The 19,664-nt window shown below is 40.3% G+C and overlaps 1 protein-coding gene across 3 annotated transcripts; it reads right to left on the bottom strand.

Moving 5' to 3' along the window:
- Positions 1-3,230: 3,230 nt before the first annotated feature.
- Positions 3,231-18,664, bottom strand: elmod1 (ELMO/CED-12 domain containing 1). Of its 3 annotated transcripts, XM_082547987.1 has the most exons (13): positions 18,465-18,664; positions 18,234-18,356; positions 17,731-17,802; positions 13,912-14,057; positions 10,751-10,779; positions 10,500-10,597; positions 10,209-10,338; positions 9,727-9,860; positions 9,452-9,520; positions 8,344-8,364; positions 8,010-8,060; positions 7,190-7,323; positions 3,231-6,267 (listed from the first exon to the last, which is right to left on the bottom strand). In XM_082547987.1, exons 3-13 carry the CDS (start codon positions 17,745-17,747, stop codon positions 6,092-6,094), a joined length of 1,005 nt encoding a protein of 334 aa, XP_082404113.1. In that variant the 5' UTR covers positions 17,748-17,802; positions 18,234-18,356; positions 18,465-18,664; the 3' UTR covers positions 3,231-6,091. The 3 variants fall into 3 exon arrangements, with proteins under 3 accessions (XP_082404113.1, XP_082404112.1, XP_082404114.1); XM_082547986.1 differs by having other exon boundaries at positions 18,234-18,664; XM_082547988.1 differs by lacking the exon at positions 8,344-8,364 and having other exon boundaries at positions 18,234-18,664.
- Between the last annotated feature and the right edge of the window lie 1,000 nt (positions 18,665-19,664).

Below are 19,664 nucleotides of genomic sequence, written 5' to 3'. Positions count from 1 at the left end.
TATACAAAAGGGTAAAAGGTAAATCGGTGCAAATAACATTGTTGTTTGCAAAACTTGTGCATATAATTTTAAAATTGACATTTTATATTTGCATTTGAAGTTATGAAATATGATTCAATAAACATGTTTATTGAATCTTTTCTACTTTTTTCTACTCAGGTTTTATGTTTTTTCTCTGGTTTTAGATCAATTGTGTTAGTACAGTATGTCAAAATGAAAACATAACTGTAAATTCAGACATGTGAGGTTGTGCTGAAAAGGATGATACCAAACAAGGCAAAGTAAATAGTTTTTAACCCTTTAAGACCTACCATAGAACCAAGTCCGCCAGAGCTTATATTATATTTTTACATGCTGTGGTGCCATTTTTGGGAGCATTCCAAGTTGCTATGCATCAATACAACAATTATAGCCCAGATTTTAATAATATGTATTCATTAAGTGCATAGTAATTACATAATTTGCAAAAATAATTGCAATAAACTACAAAAAAATTGAAAATCGTTTTTGTTTTTTTTAAATATATTTCTAGTTAGAGAAATTTAAGAGGCTTATGCCTCAAAACTGTAAATACAAAAAAGTTGCACAACATAGTTTCCCACCACAGGAAATTTATTTTGAGTGTCTTCATAGTTTTATTTTTGAAATACACCAATTTTTATTTACTACAGGAAAAACGAAAATAAATATTATAATGCAAATTTGCAAAAAAACAGCATATGCATCAAAATAAACTATTTCCAGCAGTGCAATATAACTTTTAAGCATCCCAGAAACAATACAGAAAGTCATAAAGTCAAACATAACCTTTAAAAACACCACTACAGGCTGATGGGGCCCTGAAGGTAAAAAAAAAACTACATTTCCGAGAAAATGACGTCACTTCTAGAAGCAGAGGATGGAGGGAGGAGTGAGGGAGGAAGATGTAGCATCTTTCAACTTCTGTTTTGTTCAGCTTCACTTCTGTTGTGTTTTGTGTGCTGTGCTAGCATTTTCTTAGGTTGCAGTGTGTTTGACTTCTCAGGGCCAACCTCAGAGGCTGTGGCTCCGATTTCTGATCTAGTTTTCAGGTCGTTAATTTCAATCAGAAGCGTGTTTAGGGGAAACAACCATCGGTAATCTTGTTTAGCAAATGCTTTGCAAATAGTGCAAATAGTGACCCTGCAGTATCATCTGTTCTAGTCTACACCTTCTGCATTTTTTTCCCCTTGTTCTCATTTCAAAGCAGCTCATTCTGCCTTCTCTTATGTTGCCTCACTGCCCTCTGCTGTTCATTGAAATTAAATGCATGAGCAGCAGAAATTCAGCACATATTTGTCATAATTTTGACTCCATTGCACATTAGAAAAGAATCCAAGTTGGAGCGATGTTTTGTTCCCAGCTTAGAAAGCAGAAGTCGGGTTATGAGCTCGTGGATGTGCAGGCGGGTCATTCATCTTCACATTCTACACTGGCCGCAGATATGGGTGTTTGTGTTAGACCTGGGCTACATGCCCGTTATTTGTCCTGCCTCATGTCCATATTCAGCTAAACAGCTAGAATAATTATTTACACCACCTTCAAAACAAAAGCTCCACAGGGTTGCATTTATTCTGGCTAATCTCGTGAGTGCTCTCTATGAAACAGTAAGTCCATAGGGAGTGGCATTTCTCCACTTTATTAAAAGCTCTTTGTTTTTACTGTATCCAATCAAAAAAAAGTCAACTACACGTTTAACTCTCCTTTGATCTTTATTGTGATCTCAAAAAGTACAGCACAAACAAATGAAGCACACTACAATATTCAGAAGTACTTTACTGAGGAATACACAATGTCGAAGCAGCGACCGTATCATGCAGATCGAGGTCTCTTAGGCAGTTTCAAAGCAGAATATACAGCAGCATGTACCTAACTTCATCTACAGTATCGTTGGACACGTCGGCCCTCACACCACAAATTACTGATTTATTAACATAAAGAAAACTGCATTTATATTTTTACAGTAGTGCAAAGCTGACCACAGTAAAGCAAAGCAAATGCAAGCAGGAGATAAAATCGGCGCTGACATTCACTAAATAAATCAGCTGCGTAATACTGACAAAAAGCTTTGACATTCACTTCAAAAGGAACAAAGGTATTCAGTACTGTTCAACACAATCAACAGTGCAAGCATGGATGTAAAATTAATGCTTGTGTTGTATTTCTTTCAGTAATGTGATGAGTACATTTGTCAAAGCATGTTAAATACAGTGGTTGTGTGTCCAAGAAAAGACGTGGGCTTTAACCATTTGGTGAAAAAGTGAGTGTGGCTCAGAGCTGAGATTAAAAAAAATCAAAATGCTGCTCCAGAGACAATGAACTGGATATTACCCAAGTCTGTCTCTACAAAAGGACCTCAGATAACAGCTGTGTGACAAATAAGACAGCTGCAGTGGTTCTAGTGGGTCCACATGCTGAATATCAAGAGGGGAAAATATTTCCTGTACAAAGTTTTGTTCATGTTGTTTAGACCGTGTATTTTTCCCTATTTGTGAATTAGAAAACAGTTTAATAAAAAAGAAATCGTAATGAAGAATTATAGAGCAAGAATTGAAGAACAAGAGTTCCGGGTCATCAAATTTAAAATAAAGATCCCTCTATCAATTAAATTCCCTGCTGATGCTGACCCTAGGTTTGCCCTAACATCGGCCATGTCTTCTTTTGGCTAGCAGGACTTTACTAGATTAACCTGGGTGTCTTCAGGCTTAATGTTAACATCAAACAGAAAAAAGCCAGTAACTGCTAAATATCATTGTTACATAACATTAGCCAGAAGAACGACACTTATGTTATTTTATCTACTAAACCCAGAAACATTGTAAGAAAAAAAGAACATTTTATTGAACTCTATCAGAAAAAATCTACAACAGCAGTAATGGAGAAGTGTAACTTTCAGGGGAAACAGCTTTTAAAACCCTTGTTTTGGTTTAGTTTAGATTTGACTGGTGATTTTAGCCATGTAGGTTTTTATGTCCCAGTGACAATTATTTAGGATAGATTAGGATAATTGAAGTACTCCTTCAGAATAATAGCATAACCACGGTTGCCTAGATCGCTGCTAGCTACCTAATGTAACTGCTAGCTGGCTAACCGTTATTAGCTTAATCGCTAAAGTTGTACCTAAGTACTGTCTGAATCCACATGAGTTTTGGATTTTTGTACTGTGTGTTGGAGCCTTTGTTGGTGTACAGGATTAGTAGACTCTATTTAAGTTAGCATTGATTAGTTCTTGTATTTGGGAGTGAACGAGAGGTGGCAAGGGAAGGCACTCTGGAGCTAGCATAAAGGTCATGCTTTGGATTTTCAAGGACAAATCCCATTCAGTGTTTTACACAGGAATTATTTTCTAAGTTATGTTACAATCTGTTCTCACATCAGTAATAAAATAGCAGTCAATTAAAAATGTTAATTAGGGTTCTCATTGAGAATGTAATCCAAATATTTAACTGCATTTTTCCTGAATGCTAATTTGTGATCCACTCACTGGCCACCTCATACCAGTAACACCTGGCTAGTACCACCACATCCCAAAGGGGCTCTACTGGATTGAGCTCTGGTGACTCTGGAGTCAACATTTATGTAGAGTGAACTCGTTTTGATGCTCAAGAAACCAGTTTGAGATGATTTGAGCTTTGCAACATGACACGTTAACCTAATGGAAGCAATGCTCAGCTGGCCCTACCATCTGAATGTTGGAGCAGAAATTCACAGTCGTCAAATATAATTCTCAGTCTTCTTTTTCCAATTCAATTAGTAATTTTGAGCAGGTCATCTTGACCATGTCTGTATTCCTAATTACACCGAGCTGCTTCCATGTGTTTGATTTAACATTTGCATCAGCAAGGAGTTGAACTGTGTACATAATGAAATAGCCAGTGAGTGTATTTCTCATAGTTTTCTTGTTCAGGTCATTCTTGCACATCTTAAACATGTTCTTTTAATAAAAAATAGGAGTTAACTTTAAACAAAAAATATGAAAAATCTGCACCATCAGCGTCCTATTGCTCTCACTAGGAGGCTGATGCCTCCATCAGTCAGACTGCTGATGGTAGCACAAAGGAAAGAAAAACATTTTGGTCAGTGTGACAGTGAGAGCTCTGCAGGTGGTGTATTGACTGGCAGGTCAACACCTCCATCGTGTTGCATTTTAAACTTTCACTGTCAGCTCTCCTCTGTTTTAGCAGCAGTCACTTAATAAACTCCCTATGGAGCAACTCTGCATTTAAATGTCTTGCCAAATTCCAGCATTGTTAAACGCAGCGCAATTGCTGCCACAGTCGAGGAAACCTTCGTCTACGGTAATTATACTAATGTTTCAAAGTTAATGTGGTGACATTTCACCTGTATTCAGCTCTGCATGTGGCTTGTGTAAACTGATTAGTATTCCAGCTCTGAGTCAGAAAGTTAAACAAAACACTCAGGCACGCATGGTGCAAATAAACACATTTTAAAGAAATGTGCAGTGAAATGAGTGTAAATTATTGCTTTGGCTGATACAACAGTGGACACAGTGTCACATTCAATGAATACAAAAAGAATCAAACAATCGTGGATGTGAGAAACATTCATAACAGAATCTCTGCATGGAGTCAAATCAAAGGCAAAAAGCTTTTGCAAACCTGTAGAAAATGTTCACAACATACATATTTAGATTTCTACTATCCAAGCTGGGAGCAGGGCTGCCAAATGCCACACATCGAGTAAGGTTCATAAAATATTTATAAACATAATTTAGCAGGTTTGCAAAAATGAAATTTAAGCAAAGCTGCTGCTCCACATTCGATATTTTGGCAAGGAGAAATCTTAGGTGTTGATGTCATTTAGACACCATCTGTGGCAGTTCGTAAAACAGAGTTTCGAGGTGAAGTGGCCCTTCATGGTTTGACTGAAACAGCACCAGCAAAAGTTCTCTCAAACTTTGATTTGATGAGGGGAATTTTTCTCCTCTGGTCTACATCTCATCTCTGCTGAATTATGTTTAGTCCCAATTGGGGCAGAATTTATCTACTCTGCTAGGTAATTTTCTGAATGCAACTTCAAAACAGTCAGAAATAGACACAGCACCACTGTGACAGAAGATCTTGTGGGAGTCCCGCTCCAATTTAACTGGATATAAAATATTTAAGTGTGGCCAAATGACATATAAAACTGGGATACACTTTTATATTATGTTTGATTGCATCCTGCTGTGTCCACAAGATGAAAACATGAGACTGAGATGCAAATTGAAATTTAAATTGAGATTCAGAGGGGGTTTTTCTGGAAATTCAGCAGCTCCTGAACTTAGTTGGAATTCATCCCCTCCCAAAAAGGATCAAAAACACCCCCCTGCCCCATAAATCACACCTTTTCATATATCTATACGTCTTCGTCTCTGATAGTCAGTGCGCTAACCGTCAAAATATTCCAAACTGCTGATCAATACATCGCAATCTATCTAATAGCTGTTTTTGGCTGATAAAGTAAATTTGGTTTGTTATTAAATTAAACAAAAAGGGTTCATAACTGAGGTGTAACGGCTGTGATACAATCGTTATGAGTCCTTAAAGCAACAACAATGAGTGTAGTGATGGAGTGGTGCCAGCCTCCTCATGCACAGCTACAATCGCTATGGTCATCTCTGATGCTGGTGGTCTAACGCTGCAGTGAGGGCAGATAGGCAGTGTGTATGTGTGTGCACTTCTTTTTTTAATTTTTTTTTTGGGGGTCAAACATCTGTTTACAATGTGGGAAGTCTGAGGGAAAAGTCCCCATTTTAAATTATTAAGATCCTGTCTAAGGTTAGATTCTGTTTGTGTGTGTGTGTGTGTGTGTGTGTGTGTGTGTGAGTGTGTGTGTGGTTGAGTTAAGCTGTTGGCAGTGATGCGACATGACGTTAGCTGGGACGTGTTGGGCTGAGCGGACATGGAACAGAGCCTTCCCAGATATGTCCAGCAGATGGAGGAACCATCTCTGCGAGTGTGAGGCTGGTTCTGATGTATTGATGGCCTACCAGACATCTAAGGGAGACCTCTGTGGGGGTTCATGAAGACAGGAGACCTCTGTAGGGGTATGAAGGGCTCAGTGAGGGTGTTTAGAGGTTGACAAGGTGGAGATCGGAGGCAGAGAAGTGGGGGCACAGAGCCATGTCTGGGTTCTTCAGCTGTCGCAGGATCCTTCGGTGAAACTTGGAGCGGACTCGGTTAAACTCCATGATGTCGCTGGGATCCTCCTCAATCCAGAAGCGGTGGAACTCCTGCATCAGGTAACCTGCCAAGAAAGAAAGTAAATAGACACATATGTGCAGCTAATCCACAAGTAATTATCCTCGTACTGCATTTTAGCATCTTTTTTATTTTCCACCACACAGTTTAACTGATTTGTTTCTTTCTCACACCTCTTTTTTTACCATAGCAGGTGGAAAAAAGAGAAAAAGCTTCCAATTACAAATCTGCACACACAGTTAAACAAACAGCTGAAAGTTAATGACATATTTTTAACAATGTATGTGGTTTATGTGGTTTAATTTTTTGCCACTTTGGGACATTAGAAATTTTTTTCTATGACTGTATACAGTTAAGGCTCTCACAGTTTAAAAGATGAACGTAGTTCTGGCTCAGAAAAGTGGATGCAATGCAGAAACAGCCACCAGGGGCGCTACCTGTGGTGAACCCCATAGACTTCTGCTGCTATAGAAGTCCATTAACCCATTTTTGGCCAAACTGATTAATTCAAATAATAATAAAATAATAGTAATCCAAAATACATTTTGTACATTTTGGATATTTTAAGTTTCAGAAGGATTATGCTCGTTGGTTAAAACTATAAGCCTTAACAGTCTGCAGAAACATTAGTTATAAAAAGAGTTCCCAGATATACAGTTGGAATAAAGGTTGAAACTACCCAAACAGAATAAAACAGTTTTTTGTCCCAGGCTTTAAACTTGTATTATTGATATGTTCGGCTTGGGGTATTTGGAGAAGGACCTGCTTTGGAAGATGCCACTTGGTTAAAATACAATTTTATGCAAGTTCTGTATACCAACATCTCCCCAACCTTAAACTTTAAAAGAAAACTTTTTTTAATTCTGATGCAAAAACGTTCAAAATTCTAAGCAAAATGAAAAATACATAAATCAATATACGGGAAAAATAAAGATAAAATACTGTTCATCCCAATCCAATGTACTCACAGAAGGTCTGCTGGAAGTGCAGCAGGCTGGGCATCTCTGGAGCCACATTGTACAGATGGGTCTTCAGAGCTCCACTCACCAACAGAGAGTAGGCCAGATCTGTGATGTTGATGCCCACAATGGCAAAGGAATACCTGGGGGACAAAATATTTACTAAGTCAGTAGGTGGGACCCTGTTTTTTGTTAGACTGCTGTGACAGGAGAGGAGAAACAGACTGCAGGTTTTCCATTTCACAAAAGATTTTATGTTTTGTAGAGAACGGAGATTACACTCAAACAGATGGAAAGAGAGCCTCTGTAAGCAAATAACCATAGACATTAAACACAAGGACTTAAAATTCTAAAGGCATAAAATATAGATTAACAGGATTACTGTCCCAACATCACTCGGCCATAATGGTGTGCTCAACATCTTTAACCATTTCACTTCATGAGAAAGTCCACACTCAGTGCAAATCACAAACTGTCTATTTATTAAAGACACTGCTGCGATGTCGCACTTGTTTTTTCACAACAATCCTCGGCTCTATTCGGCGCTAATGCAGACTGACAACAGAAGCCAGCGTAGCAGTACAGCAGGCCACACAGTAGTAAAATACTTCCTGCCCATTAGCACATAAACACAGTGTCTCCTGCTTACAGATCCACACACTTCTACAACGCACTCACATGCATATGCTGGCTTGTTGTGAGCGTCACATGCTGAAGCTGCTCTGTTTTGAGGCCAAACCTCACACAGCTCCAGCAGCAGCAGCCCAGATTTCCCTGCTCCACACACACGTGCATGTCTGCATATATTGCATGTGCATGTGAGACTTACCCAATCGCTTTGTCAAGGTTCTTCTGTTCCCATTCAGGCTTGTTTACCTCGCTGTGAAGGACACACACTTGAGTCACGGATAGTTTACATGTGAAGCAGCAACCACAGTGCACCATAATGCGCATAAAAGCCAAATCTTCTGAGAACAATTTAGAAACTGTCTGTTAATGCTGATTTATGGCTCTCTTTTTTTCTGCCTTTAGGCTGACAAGATGATGCTTCAGTTTGTATAAATTATCATGCTTAGTGCAGCTTTAGGTGCATGAAAAATCAACCTAAATGAGTAAGCAATGAACGCAGCAAACGGCAAGTGAATGAAAGTGAAGTAGAGTACCTTGGCTTTCTGTGTGTGCTCCTACAGTGCATGAGACAGACAGAGAAGGAGGCATGGGCAGAAATGGAGGTGGAGGAGAAATAAAAGAAAAAGAAGAAGAATCTTCATTTTGGAAATGAGACCGCTCACTGGGATGCCGATGAGAAACAATACAAGCAGCAGTAGTCAATAAAAGATGAGGCAGTGAATGGCATCAAGCTGTAAAAATGAATATAATCAAGCAGAGTATGATGGATGCAGAGTTATGCATGATTAAGTACAGATTAATGTAGAAGGAATACACCAAGTAGTTGTAAGTAGACGCTTTGATTTATTTTTATGTTATATCTGTTTTTAAAAATGAAGCCAGTGCTGAATTGCCTTCACTCTTCTGAATGGCCAGCAGGGGGCGACTCCTCTGGCTGCAAAAAGACTTCCATTTGTACTGAAACGTATGGGAAAAAACGTCCTCAGTTCCCTAACTGTGTGACCTCAATTAACACTTTTCTGGTGTCTTTATGAAGTCAGTCGCCAGAGTCCCGTCACATTTAGTAAAACTTAAAGTTCATTTTTCAAATTGTGGTCAGTGTTAGAGACAGAAAGTACAATTGCCCAAGCTATGTACATTGGCTAAGGGTTCAATCAAATCAATCTTAAGTTGTTAGTCAATGACAGAAAGCTGTCCTGGTTTTACCATTAGGTCCACCGTTGATCACTTTTGGTTTCAATAGAGTTTGTTTGGCATACATATGACCTTTTAGCGAACAGATGTGATATTTCTTTGATTATATTTTATACAAAACCAACCTCACATCCATGCTTTGTTTGAATCTGAAGGATATTATTTCCAGCACTGTGGTTACATCTAATATAATGTGTTATATTGTGATTCTGCTGTATAATTTACACACTTTTCATTGACTAATACTTGAACTTTGTGCTATTATAGCTCAATGTGCACTTTCCTCTGTTATTGCAAGGTTACATTTTTCTGTACTTTTCTTTTTCTATGAACTATAAACTCCATAAATTCATATACAGTCTACATCTGTAATTATTGGCAGAGATGTTCTACCAATCCACTTGGTGTATTCCTTTCATATGCCCGTGAAAGGCAAAATGAACATACTTGTGCTTTGGTTGGAGGGAATCATGGAGCATCTGCAGGGCAGTAGCCTTGTCGTGTTCAGCAAAATACCTGTAGAAAGACAACATAAGGGAAAAGGCATGTCTGAACTTCCCGTTCATGGATATGCATATGTAGCCTATGAATTATAATTATTTATTTATAGTTTTGGCTTTGATTTAAAGTCTTTAAATGACATGCTGAACATGTATATCTCCATATGTAAGTGTTGCACTGCTTGGCTGGTTTTTAATCTGTGTTCCAGGCCGACAGCTTACAGCAGGTTGTGCAGGCCCAGCAGTCCCATGCCCCTGAAATCAGTCTTTGGATCGCTGCCCTGGAAACCAATCTCACACCACTGTTTGGATATGCGACCCGTGAGAGGTGTGTCAGGGCGCAGCTCTTTCCATAGCTACAACACACACACAAGCACACAACCACAGCTCAGTAGAGTAAAATTATTATTCTATAACAAAGCATAGTATTCATTACAGTGTAATATCATGCCTGACAAGTGTAAGTACGAGACTGTAACATAGTGGTACAGGGGGAACTTTTTCTATAGTAAAAAATGTATTTAATTTAGTAGTGGGAGAACATCCATTTAATGAAATGAACTACGGGATAACCGATTTAACTCAAGCAAATGTAAAGAGTAATGATTCAAATAAGTGACCCCAGTCATGAAGTTTATCTGACACTACATGAAGACAGATACAATATTTTGTTCTCTTTAACCAACCAGAGAGAGACTGCATACCTTCATCAGCATTTCCTCATGCTCAGGATTTTCGCAGTCATAAGGCTCCCTGCGTAGCTTCTCCACCTCTGCCACCAGGCTCCTGTAGCCCACAATCTGCAGCAGACTGGCCTGCAGAGAGATGCCGAGCCTGGAGAGACAAAGGGACAGGTAGTCCGTTTGTCTCTGAGGGGTGCATTGTATAAACTCTCCGCTGTCCTTCACAGCTACTCTAGGGATTAGCTTCCTTTGTTAACCTCTAATTAACCACAACACAAGAACAGAAATGTGATATGCAGCGCAGAGTCTCACTGTGGGTTGGTGTCAGGGTTAATTTTCTTCAAGGCCATGATGTCATCGATGGTTTTCTCCACTTTATCAGGATGGACGCTGAGGGCAGACTGCAGCAGCTGGAGTGGATAAGAGCAGAGAAGATGGCAGGAATATAAAGAGAGAGGCAAGGACAGAGTGGGAACACATGTTAAGGACTGAGGCAAGAAGACTGAGCAATAAACCCGGATTATGTTGCACGTGCATAACGACAGATTGAAAGAGCCCCATACCTCATTCTTGGAGTACCTCAGAGATGACTCTGCAAGGAAATGTTGCAAAGAGTAAGACAAATGTGTACAGTAACAGTGAACAATGCTCTGTCCAATGCCTCAGACTGCTGATATGGTACACTGAATGTAAATCATGAATCTCTGAGCTAACATAATACTGAATAAGTAAGAGGCAGAAGAAAATTGGATGAATGAATTCTTGTGTTGGTTTGATTATATTCTGATTCTTCTCTGTGTTCTCGTCTGTGCCTCGCTCTGTTCAATTACTGTGTTTAAGCTTTGAATCTTTTGTGTTTCCTCCTCTTGCACATCCTGGTGTTAGTATTCGTGTATGTTTTCGTGTAGGCTTTCAGGAGCAAAGTGAAGGAGGAGATGAAAACAGCACAGCGGGAGGTGAAACGCTGCCTGAGTGAAGCAAAGGACACCTACAGGAGGAAGGTGGAGCAGAAGTTGGAGAGGAACAATATGAGGGAGGTCTGGAATGGTGTGAAAACCATCACAGGCCACAACACCAAGAAAAGCACAGTGGGGGGGACTGTGGAGAAGGCAAACGAACTCAACAACTTCTTCAACAGGTTTGACCAGCCCACAACCCCCCCACCCTCACCCTCACCTTCACTACAGAGTCCTCTCCCCACTCTCCTGCCTCCCTCGCTTCCCCCCCTTCCTGACACCATGACACCCCCCTCCTCCAATCCCTCTCTCAGCAGCAAGACATCTCCCCCCCTCCCCTCCTCCCAAACATCTCCCAGTGTCACAGTGGATCAGGTCAGGAGGCAACTGAGGAAGCTTCGCCCCAGAAAGGCAGCAGGCCCAGACAAGGTGTGTCCTAGGATGCTTAAGGCGTGTGCTGCTGAACTTGGGGAGCCGCTACAACGAGTCTTCAACCTCAGTCTGCGACTGGGGAGAGTGCCCGCCCTCTGGAAGACATCCTGCATCGTCCCGGTCCCCAAAAAGAACCGGCCCAATGAGCTGAATGACTTCCGACCAGTGGCACTGACGTCACATCTTATGAAGACTCTAGAGCGGCTCTTCCTCAACCTCCTCCGACCACAGGTACAACATGCCCAGGACCCACTACAGTTTGCATACAAGGCGGGTGTCGGAGTGGAGGATGCCATCCTGTACCTCCTACACAGAGCCCACTCACACCTGGATGGGGGAAAAGGCACAGTCAGGATCCTGTTTCTTGACTTTTCCAGTGCCTTTAATACCATCCGGCCCTGTATGCTTCAGGAAAAACTGAACAGGATGGAGGTGGACCCCTGCCTGGTGGCCTGGATCTCCGACTACCTCACCGACAGACCACAGTACGTCAGGCTGAAGGACATCACGTCTGACACTGTGGTCAGCAGCACAGGAGCACCACAGGGAACTGTGCTGTCCCCTCTTCTCTTCATCCTGTACACCTCTGACTTCTGCTACAACTCTGAATTATGCCATATTCAGAAGTTTGCAGATGACACAGCCATCATGGGGTGTATCTGGGATGATCAGGAAGAGGAGTACAGAAGTCTGGTGAGGAACTTTGTCGCATGGAGTCACACAAACCACCTGCAACTCAACACCTCAAAGACTAAGGAACTGGTTGTGGACTTCGGGAGGTCCAGAGAAGGTCCACTGCCGGTTCAGATAGAGGGGGAGGAGGTGGAGGTGGTCAACAAGTACAAGTACCTCGGGCTGTGGGTGGACAATAAACTGGACTGGTCATGCAACACAGAGCACCTGTATAAAAAAGCCCAAAGCCGACTGTACTTCCTCAGGAGGCTGAGGTCTTTTAACATCTGCAGGAAGCTCCTGAGGATGTTTTACCAGTCGGTGGTTGCTGGAGTACTTTTCTATGCTGTGGTGTGCTGGGGGAGCAGCACAGCAAAGAAGGACTCATCCAGGCTGGAAAAACTGATCAGGAGGGCTGGCTCTGTGGTCGGCATGAAGCTGGACACTCTGGTGACAGTGGCAGAGAAAAGGACATTAAAGAAACTGCTGGACATTATGAACAATGCTGGGCATCCTCTGCACACGGCCATAAACAATCAGAAGAGTCTGTTCAGTGACAGGTTGCTTCTCCCAAAGACAAGAACCAACAGACTTAAAAACTCCTTTGTCTCACACGCCATCAGACTGTTTAACTCCTCTCTGGAGGGGAGAGGGAGGGGAAACAGGAGGACAAAGGAGGGGGGAACAACTAAGCTGTAGTGCCTCTTCACCTCACTGTACAATACCTTGTGCAATACTTTTTGTAAATAGTCAACAGTGCAATAGACTCAATACTTGAAATGTGCAATTCACTTGTATTTTTATTTATTTTTTATTCCTATTTATTCTATTTATCCCCTTTGTATATTTTATTTATATTTGTCTCTGTATTTATATATGTGTGTGTGTGTGTGTGTGTGTGTGTGTGTGTGTGTGTGTGTGTGTGTGTGTGTGTGTGTGTGTGTATATATAACAATTCTGTAACTGTAACTTCGGTCGTTGCTGTGCTTTTTTTGGAAGTCGAATTTCCCAGAGGAACCCACCTGAGGGATTAATAAAGTTCTATCTTATCTTATCTTATGTATTGGTTATTTCCTGTTTTACTTAAAGCGTTTTTTTCTTTTGGTTTCTACATGTGTTCTGTTCCCTGAGTCCTCCTCATCACTATAAAACCCAGAATTAGATCTATCCTCATATTGTAGCAACTTGACAACCACAAGGTATTATTTAGGCTCTTTATTTTACAATATAAAGTGCATGCTGATTTGGCACTATATAAAACTGAATTGAAGGTAGCCATGCCCCAAAGAAAACTCTTATTTATCATCTGTTTTGCTCAAAATGTGACCAAAATTTACAAAATGAACACAATCCTGTATCAATGAAGACTCAAAACTAGAAATTTATACCACAAACACAGGCAGAACGGTGTTTACTGGGGTCATAAATCAAGTGAAAAACATTATTCAGATAGACTCCTATACATGAAATCTAATTGGCCCCCCACTGGCCATTACACAAAATGCAGACTTAAGTCATTTCCACACTGGCGTCACAACTGGAGTCTACGTCTATTTCAAAATGCAACTAGAATCAATGAATGATAAATATGACCAAATCATATACAAATATGAACATTGATGCATGTGTGCGAAACATTTTTACAAATAAGATGAAAGTCATACCTATCTTGAGGGTCCTGCGGGCTCCATGTTTGTTGTTGTAGCAGATTCGCTGCAGCTCGCAGCGTCCTGTAAACTTCCTGGCAACAAACTTTAGGCCCCGCCAAAGACACTTGCAGTAGAGGAACACAAAGAACTGGGTCACGACTCTGCAGGGGAGAAAACAAGGGGATTATACTCCTAAAAATTTACACAGATATTATATACAGTGGGTAAAATAAGTATTGAATACATAACCAATTTTCTAAGTAATATATTTCTAAAGGTGCTATTGCCATGAACTTCTCACCTTCATTTCTCAGTATTACACATAATTTATGGGCATCTGTGGTTTGATTTCTTTGCCTGTGTGGATTGGATTTGTTGTTACCGACATCAGGTGAGTAATGAAATAATAAATAACTGTAGGTATGATTTTTTTTCTGTTTGCTTTTTTACAGTTCAGCATATTACACAAATATGCCTACACAAATTTATTTTTGACCAATTTTGTTTCACATTAAGTTTGAGACAAAGACACTGAAGTGAAAATGCAGAAGCAGAGAGGAAGACACAAAGTGTCAGAAGAGTGTGCTTCACATCTTGTCTACTAGGGGAGACTTGCAGCAGATCAAAGCGTGCTATTTTTGCAGGGGATGCTGAGAATGAAAATGGAAATGTCCTGGGAAATGCATAGTGACCCATTAAGAGAATAAATGATTTCCGGCCTTCGTCCGCCTCGGTCTGCAGAGAATGCTGAACATCACCCTGAACACAATCCTTTTTTTCTTCTCAATGTTTTCGCCATCGGTTGTCTCACTAAAGATTGAAAATTGTATTTTCCACTGCTACACTCAAAAAAATGAAATTGGGTGGTTGTTACATTTGCAAAATTCAAACTTGTAATGTGAACAAAATAATTTCATGTTTCTGTGGTGAACGTAATTAAATCATGTAGGATCTGCATGAAATCCGGCAACTTCATTTATTCTTGTTGAGATGACATAATACAATCTAGTAAGAGTGGTTAGTTGCCTGGACTCACAGAATTCACAAGATCACACAAGAGTTCAAACCACAGGAAAATCACTGCGGTTAGAAGAGATAGACAACCATACACACACTATATGCCTTAGCTATTTATTGCGGTTTAACCTGTAAAGGACAAAAACATACAGAAAATTCTATATCAAGCCTTGTAATCATAGCTTCCCTATTTTTTTGAAGTCTAGATTGACAGGTCGGTGGCACAGTGGTTAGCACTGTTGCCTCGCACCCTATCACATCTGGGATAGGCCCCAGCCTCACTGCAACCCTGGTAAAGATAAGAGGATGGATGGAGTTATTATTATAAATCCATTAACATCTTATGTTAACCAGACTCTAGACTTTGTTGAACACTCCAAAAAATAACTCTTTAAATGAACTTAAAATAATCATGGAAAGGATTTCCACATTAATAAATAGCTTTCTATTACGATTAAGCATTTTTGTCGCACTAACGTAATTTGCATGGGTAGGATCAACTTAATTAAATTAAGTTGGACTCAACCTTAGTAAAACAGTTGATTCATCATTAATTAATCACGTTACTCTAACTCAAGTACATTAAGTTGGAATAACAGAATTGCATAATGCTAAAATAAAGCAATTTATTTACGTGGAAATTCTTTCAATGATTTTTTTATGTTCATTCAAAGAGTTATTTTTTTGAGTCTACTACTTTTTTTTAAATTTCCAATGTATAAATGGATTGAAAGCATTAGTAGGTAAGCTAATGGTAGCAAGAAAGCAGATTTTGTGTAGCGATTGGGAGGACTCACAGTACTTTAAGTACACTTGAAAACTTTTCTTTTCTATCCAGCTGCAAATCCTCTATCTTTGTTCAGCATTTACAATTTTTCCAGACAGAAATCAAGCCAGCTTGTGCACAAAGATCACAGTAGGACATGATCTTCAGTATCAACAACAACAAATAGAAGGTAAGAAAGGTCCGTGGGGATTAATCTTTCATTCTCAGCTTGTGGATGAGACTGGCATGTTGAACAGCTCGTACTGACGCTCAGCTTTTTAACCTTCAAGGAAGCAAACACCGAGCAAAGGGAGAGTGAAGGAGGCGTTTAAGGTTATATAGCAACCCACAATTACAGGCTTAATACACAGAACTGTCTAATAAAATGTCCTTGAGCAACACACTTGCCACCTGCTAATCTATTTTAAAGGGTTACCCCACTGAGTCATACACATAAAGGTCAGTTTGCTGGTTATTGCGAGACCTGCTCATCCTGTGAAAACGGTCAAAACAATGGAGACAACCTCCCACCATCATTTTATTAAACTTCACTTTGATTTAATTACACACAAGAAAAAACCCTAACTGATGTCCCCAGCTGCTAGAATGATTAAAGTGTTGCCGTTAATTCCTTCAAAATACTCTGATCAGCCAAAAGCATGAATCATATTTCCATCTCTAAACTATTGGTAGAGTCATCGTGGCACATTAGAATAATTACTGTAAGCAAACACAGCCATCAGTGAAAAACATTGGCAGCCTCTACTGGCTTCTACTGTTCATTAAAAGTTAATGAAGCTAAATTTTCTCCAACAAATTTATTCATTCACTTGGGAAATCAGTTGGGATTTATGGGAAATTTGGTATGAACTGGGGCAAAGGGGGGGGGGGGGGGAGCACTGGTGGGTAAAGCCAATTTAAAGATTGATGACTACAGATGTGGAAAAAGCACAGTTATGAATACTGCTGGCTTTGCTAAATGCAAAACATTTAAGAATCTATCTCCAAAATACTGCCAAGTTCTTTTTTTCTCCGTCATTTGGTGTTTTACATTAAAGGTGTTTTATTTCACCTGTGTTTTGTTCCCCCCTCGTGTTTTGTCTTTCTCTTTGTCGAGACGTTTACTACGCCAACACAGTTTCACAGCAGCTTGTGAAATGTTCACAGCTTCTAATCGTATTCATGGACATTAACCTCCCCTCCTTATTTTCACGTCCCTGAATACATTTATACATGTCAAGCCTTATATGTACAGATTCCTATGGATGCTTGTTTCCACTAAAGAACAAAATGTCTGTCTGCCTAAGAACTTCAGTTCAAGACAAACAAAATCTGATCTGCTGCTAAGCTGTCAATCATCTAGACCAATTTAGAACCACCAGTTAGAGTGGTAGACATAGTCTTTGGACTATGGAAATAAGCCAGAGAATCAGGACAAAACACACAACAAACTTAACACAGAAAACTAACCAGGCCATTTAAACCTCTTGCTACAAAGTGACAGTGCTAACCACTTCTGCATCAAACTATCAGAAAGCTCTTCCTCAGTGACCTCATTAAACACTTTCCTGAAGACTTTATAGGCTCAGGTGTTAATTTCACCCACATTGATTAAACTTTTGCTTTTTAATATTATACTCTCCCAGTTTTGGTCAATATTGAGCCCAAAATAGGGGGAAAAAACCCATTAAAAAAAAACACACATTAAAAAGCCAAGGCAGAAAGAGAGAACTATTAATAGAAACACCTCTGGAGTGCTCCATTATTAAGAGGCCTCCTTACAAAGGGACTCATTCAAAGCCATTCACACCATAACAGCCACTTACTGCTACACAATGTCATAATGGACTGGAAAGAGCTTAAATGGGAGGACTGGGAATAAAGGGACCGCGGTGCTTGTTATTAATAATTAATTATAGCAGGTAGAAGGCAAACATGGATAAACAAGCTGAGAAGAGAAGGAGGAGAGTGACGATGAATTCCTTCACGTTTCCATGCAAAATGCAAATCCACAGCACAGCTTCCATCTTAATCACGGAGACTCGCCTTACCTCAGGAAATGCTTCATCTCGGCCGCTGTTACCCCGCAGGTGTCTCCGGTGCTAGTGCAGTTGAGTGATAACCTGGAAACGGAGGAGATGATGAGTGTTTGAGGCTTGCGGACACGGAGCCGCCAGACAGGCCCGAGCTCCGGAGCTGTCCGCGGTGCTGAGGAATTAACGCGCATGCAAATCTGCGGCTCTCCGCCGCAACAGCGCTTGATTCCTGCGAGCCGCAGAGCTTCTGTTTGGGTTAAATTTGGCGCTGTAAAAACCACAGCCACCCACAGAAGCTCTTCTGGAGGATTGAGGGCGGTTATTTAAGGTTTTCAGAGCAGAAAAAGGCAGATAAATTCAATTTTCATTCCTCGTTCGTCTCCGGTGTGATTAGCAAACCAAGGCGCAAACACTGAGTAATCTGTAGCTGAAGACGCTACAGGAAATCAAACAGCGGCTGTAAAAGGTTTACCTGTAATATAACCGGTAAAACCAAAAGAAAAAGACCCTTTTCTTACCGATTTGGGATAATAAGGAGGCAAAACGGAAGGCGGGAGGCGGCAGGGTGCAGCGTTTTTGTCCTCTTCTCTGGGCTACAGTCGCCTGCTTTCCTCCATGTTGACTGACACTCAGTCTAAAAGCTACAGCAACAGCAACGCAGTGCAGAATAACAGCACTCATAAAGTCCCAGGAACATTTTCTACCAGTATCATGTATTGATAAAACTGGACACGTTCTTGTTTTTGTACCTTAAAAAGTGTAGTTGCACGTTTCCATCTCCTTGTTTTCATTGTTCAATTCTCAACCAAAACAGCTTTGCATGATTTATAGTTTAAAACCATCCTTATTTGGTTTATACTTGCCCTTAGGGCCTCAGTTTGTCCCTTAGAACAAACCAGTTTAGCTCCTTTCCTTTCTTCTTTAATACGCTTTCTTCTGATTGGCTGCCCCTCAAAAACAGACGGTTTGAATAGCAGGTGGGTGGGGCTTCTGGACCTGAGATAGCCGTATTAGAAATAGCTCCCTAATGCCATATAGATCCAAAAGTAGACAAAGAATAAACTGAAGCCTTACGTTTTGGTTCACAGAATTTTGGTTCTTCATTATTTGAAACGTATCACTATGAACACCAATAAATGTTCTAATATAGATATTAAAGGGAACGTGTAATAGGACCACTTTAATATCTTGTAGTGTAGAGATTCATTAACCTTCTGTGGTCTGAGTCATCATTGGTCATTATCCTATGTTTTGGATAAAAGCAAAAAAGGCTTTTTTTAAAGACTTGTATGAACAATAAAAAAAATACATATTAGGATAACACAGGGTTATTGCCAATGGTGGCTTCACAGGATTCATTTCATCTCTAAGCTGCATGATCTTGTGATGATTCAGCTTGGCATTTGCCATGAGTTTGCCTTTCCCACTGATCCACTGCCAGACCAATCACACTGGATGAAACTGCATGCAGCATGATGTTCACCACGGTGTTTCCAGACTCTTCTGTCTGCCACATGTGCTCAGTGTGAACCTGCTCTCATCGGTGAAGGGAATGGGACATCGGTGGTGGACCTGAAGGTTCTGGTGCTCTCTGGATTATGCCAGTCAAGCTCTTCAGTGGTGGGCTATGAACACTAAGTCCAACTAATGATGTCAGGCCATCATTTCACCCTAATAGAGTGACAATCTGATCAGATACATACACATGAGCATATCACTGGAAGTCATTTTGTAGGGCTCCAGCAGTACTACCCTTCTTCCTCCTTGCACAAAGCAGCAGATTGATTGATAGTTGATGTCCTTCTGCAGCCCTTTTGTCTCCTTGTGTGACAGCCTATCTCCTGCTGCAGGTACCATCTCATGCTATAACCAGTGATGAGCAAAACAGGAAAAAGCTAAATTATAGATAAACAAGTTTTTTTTTAATTATGTACTTTTTTCAAATAAAT

The sequence above is a fragment of the Aulonocara stuartgranti genome (assembly GCF_965226115.1).
Source record: "Aulonocara stuartgranti genome assembly, chromosome: 10".
NCBI classification, from domain to species: domain Eukaryota; kingdom Metazoa; phylum Chordata; class Actinopteri; order Cichliformes; family Cichlidae; genus Aulonocara; species Aulonocara stuartgranti.
This window is presented reverse-complemented; position numbering and strand designations above follow the sequence as displayed.

What these genes read in the sequence shown, in the direction of transcription:
- elmod1 (XM_082547986.1), bottom strand. An exon ending in CCGCAGGACCCTCAAGATAG is followed by an intron (nt 10,780 to 13,911) that starts GTATGACTTTCA and finishes ATTTCCTTGCAG; the next exon opens with AGTCATCTCTGAGGTACTCC. An exon ending in ATGAGGAAATGCTGATGAAG is followed by an intron (nt 9,861 to 10,208) that starts GTATGCAGTCTC and finishes TGTGTGTTGTAG; the next exon opens with CTATGGAAAGAGCTGCGCCC.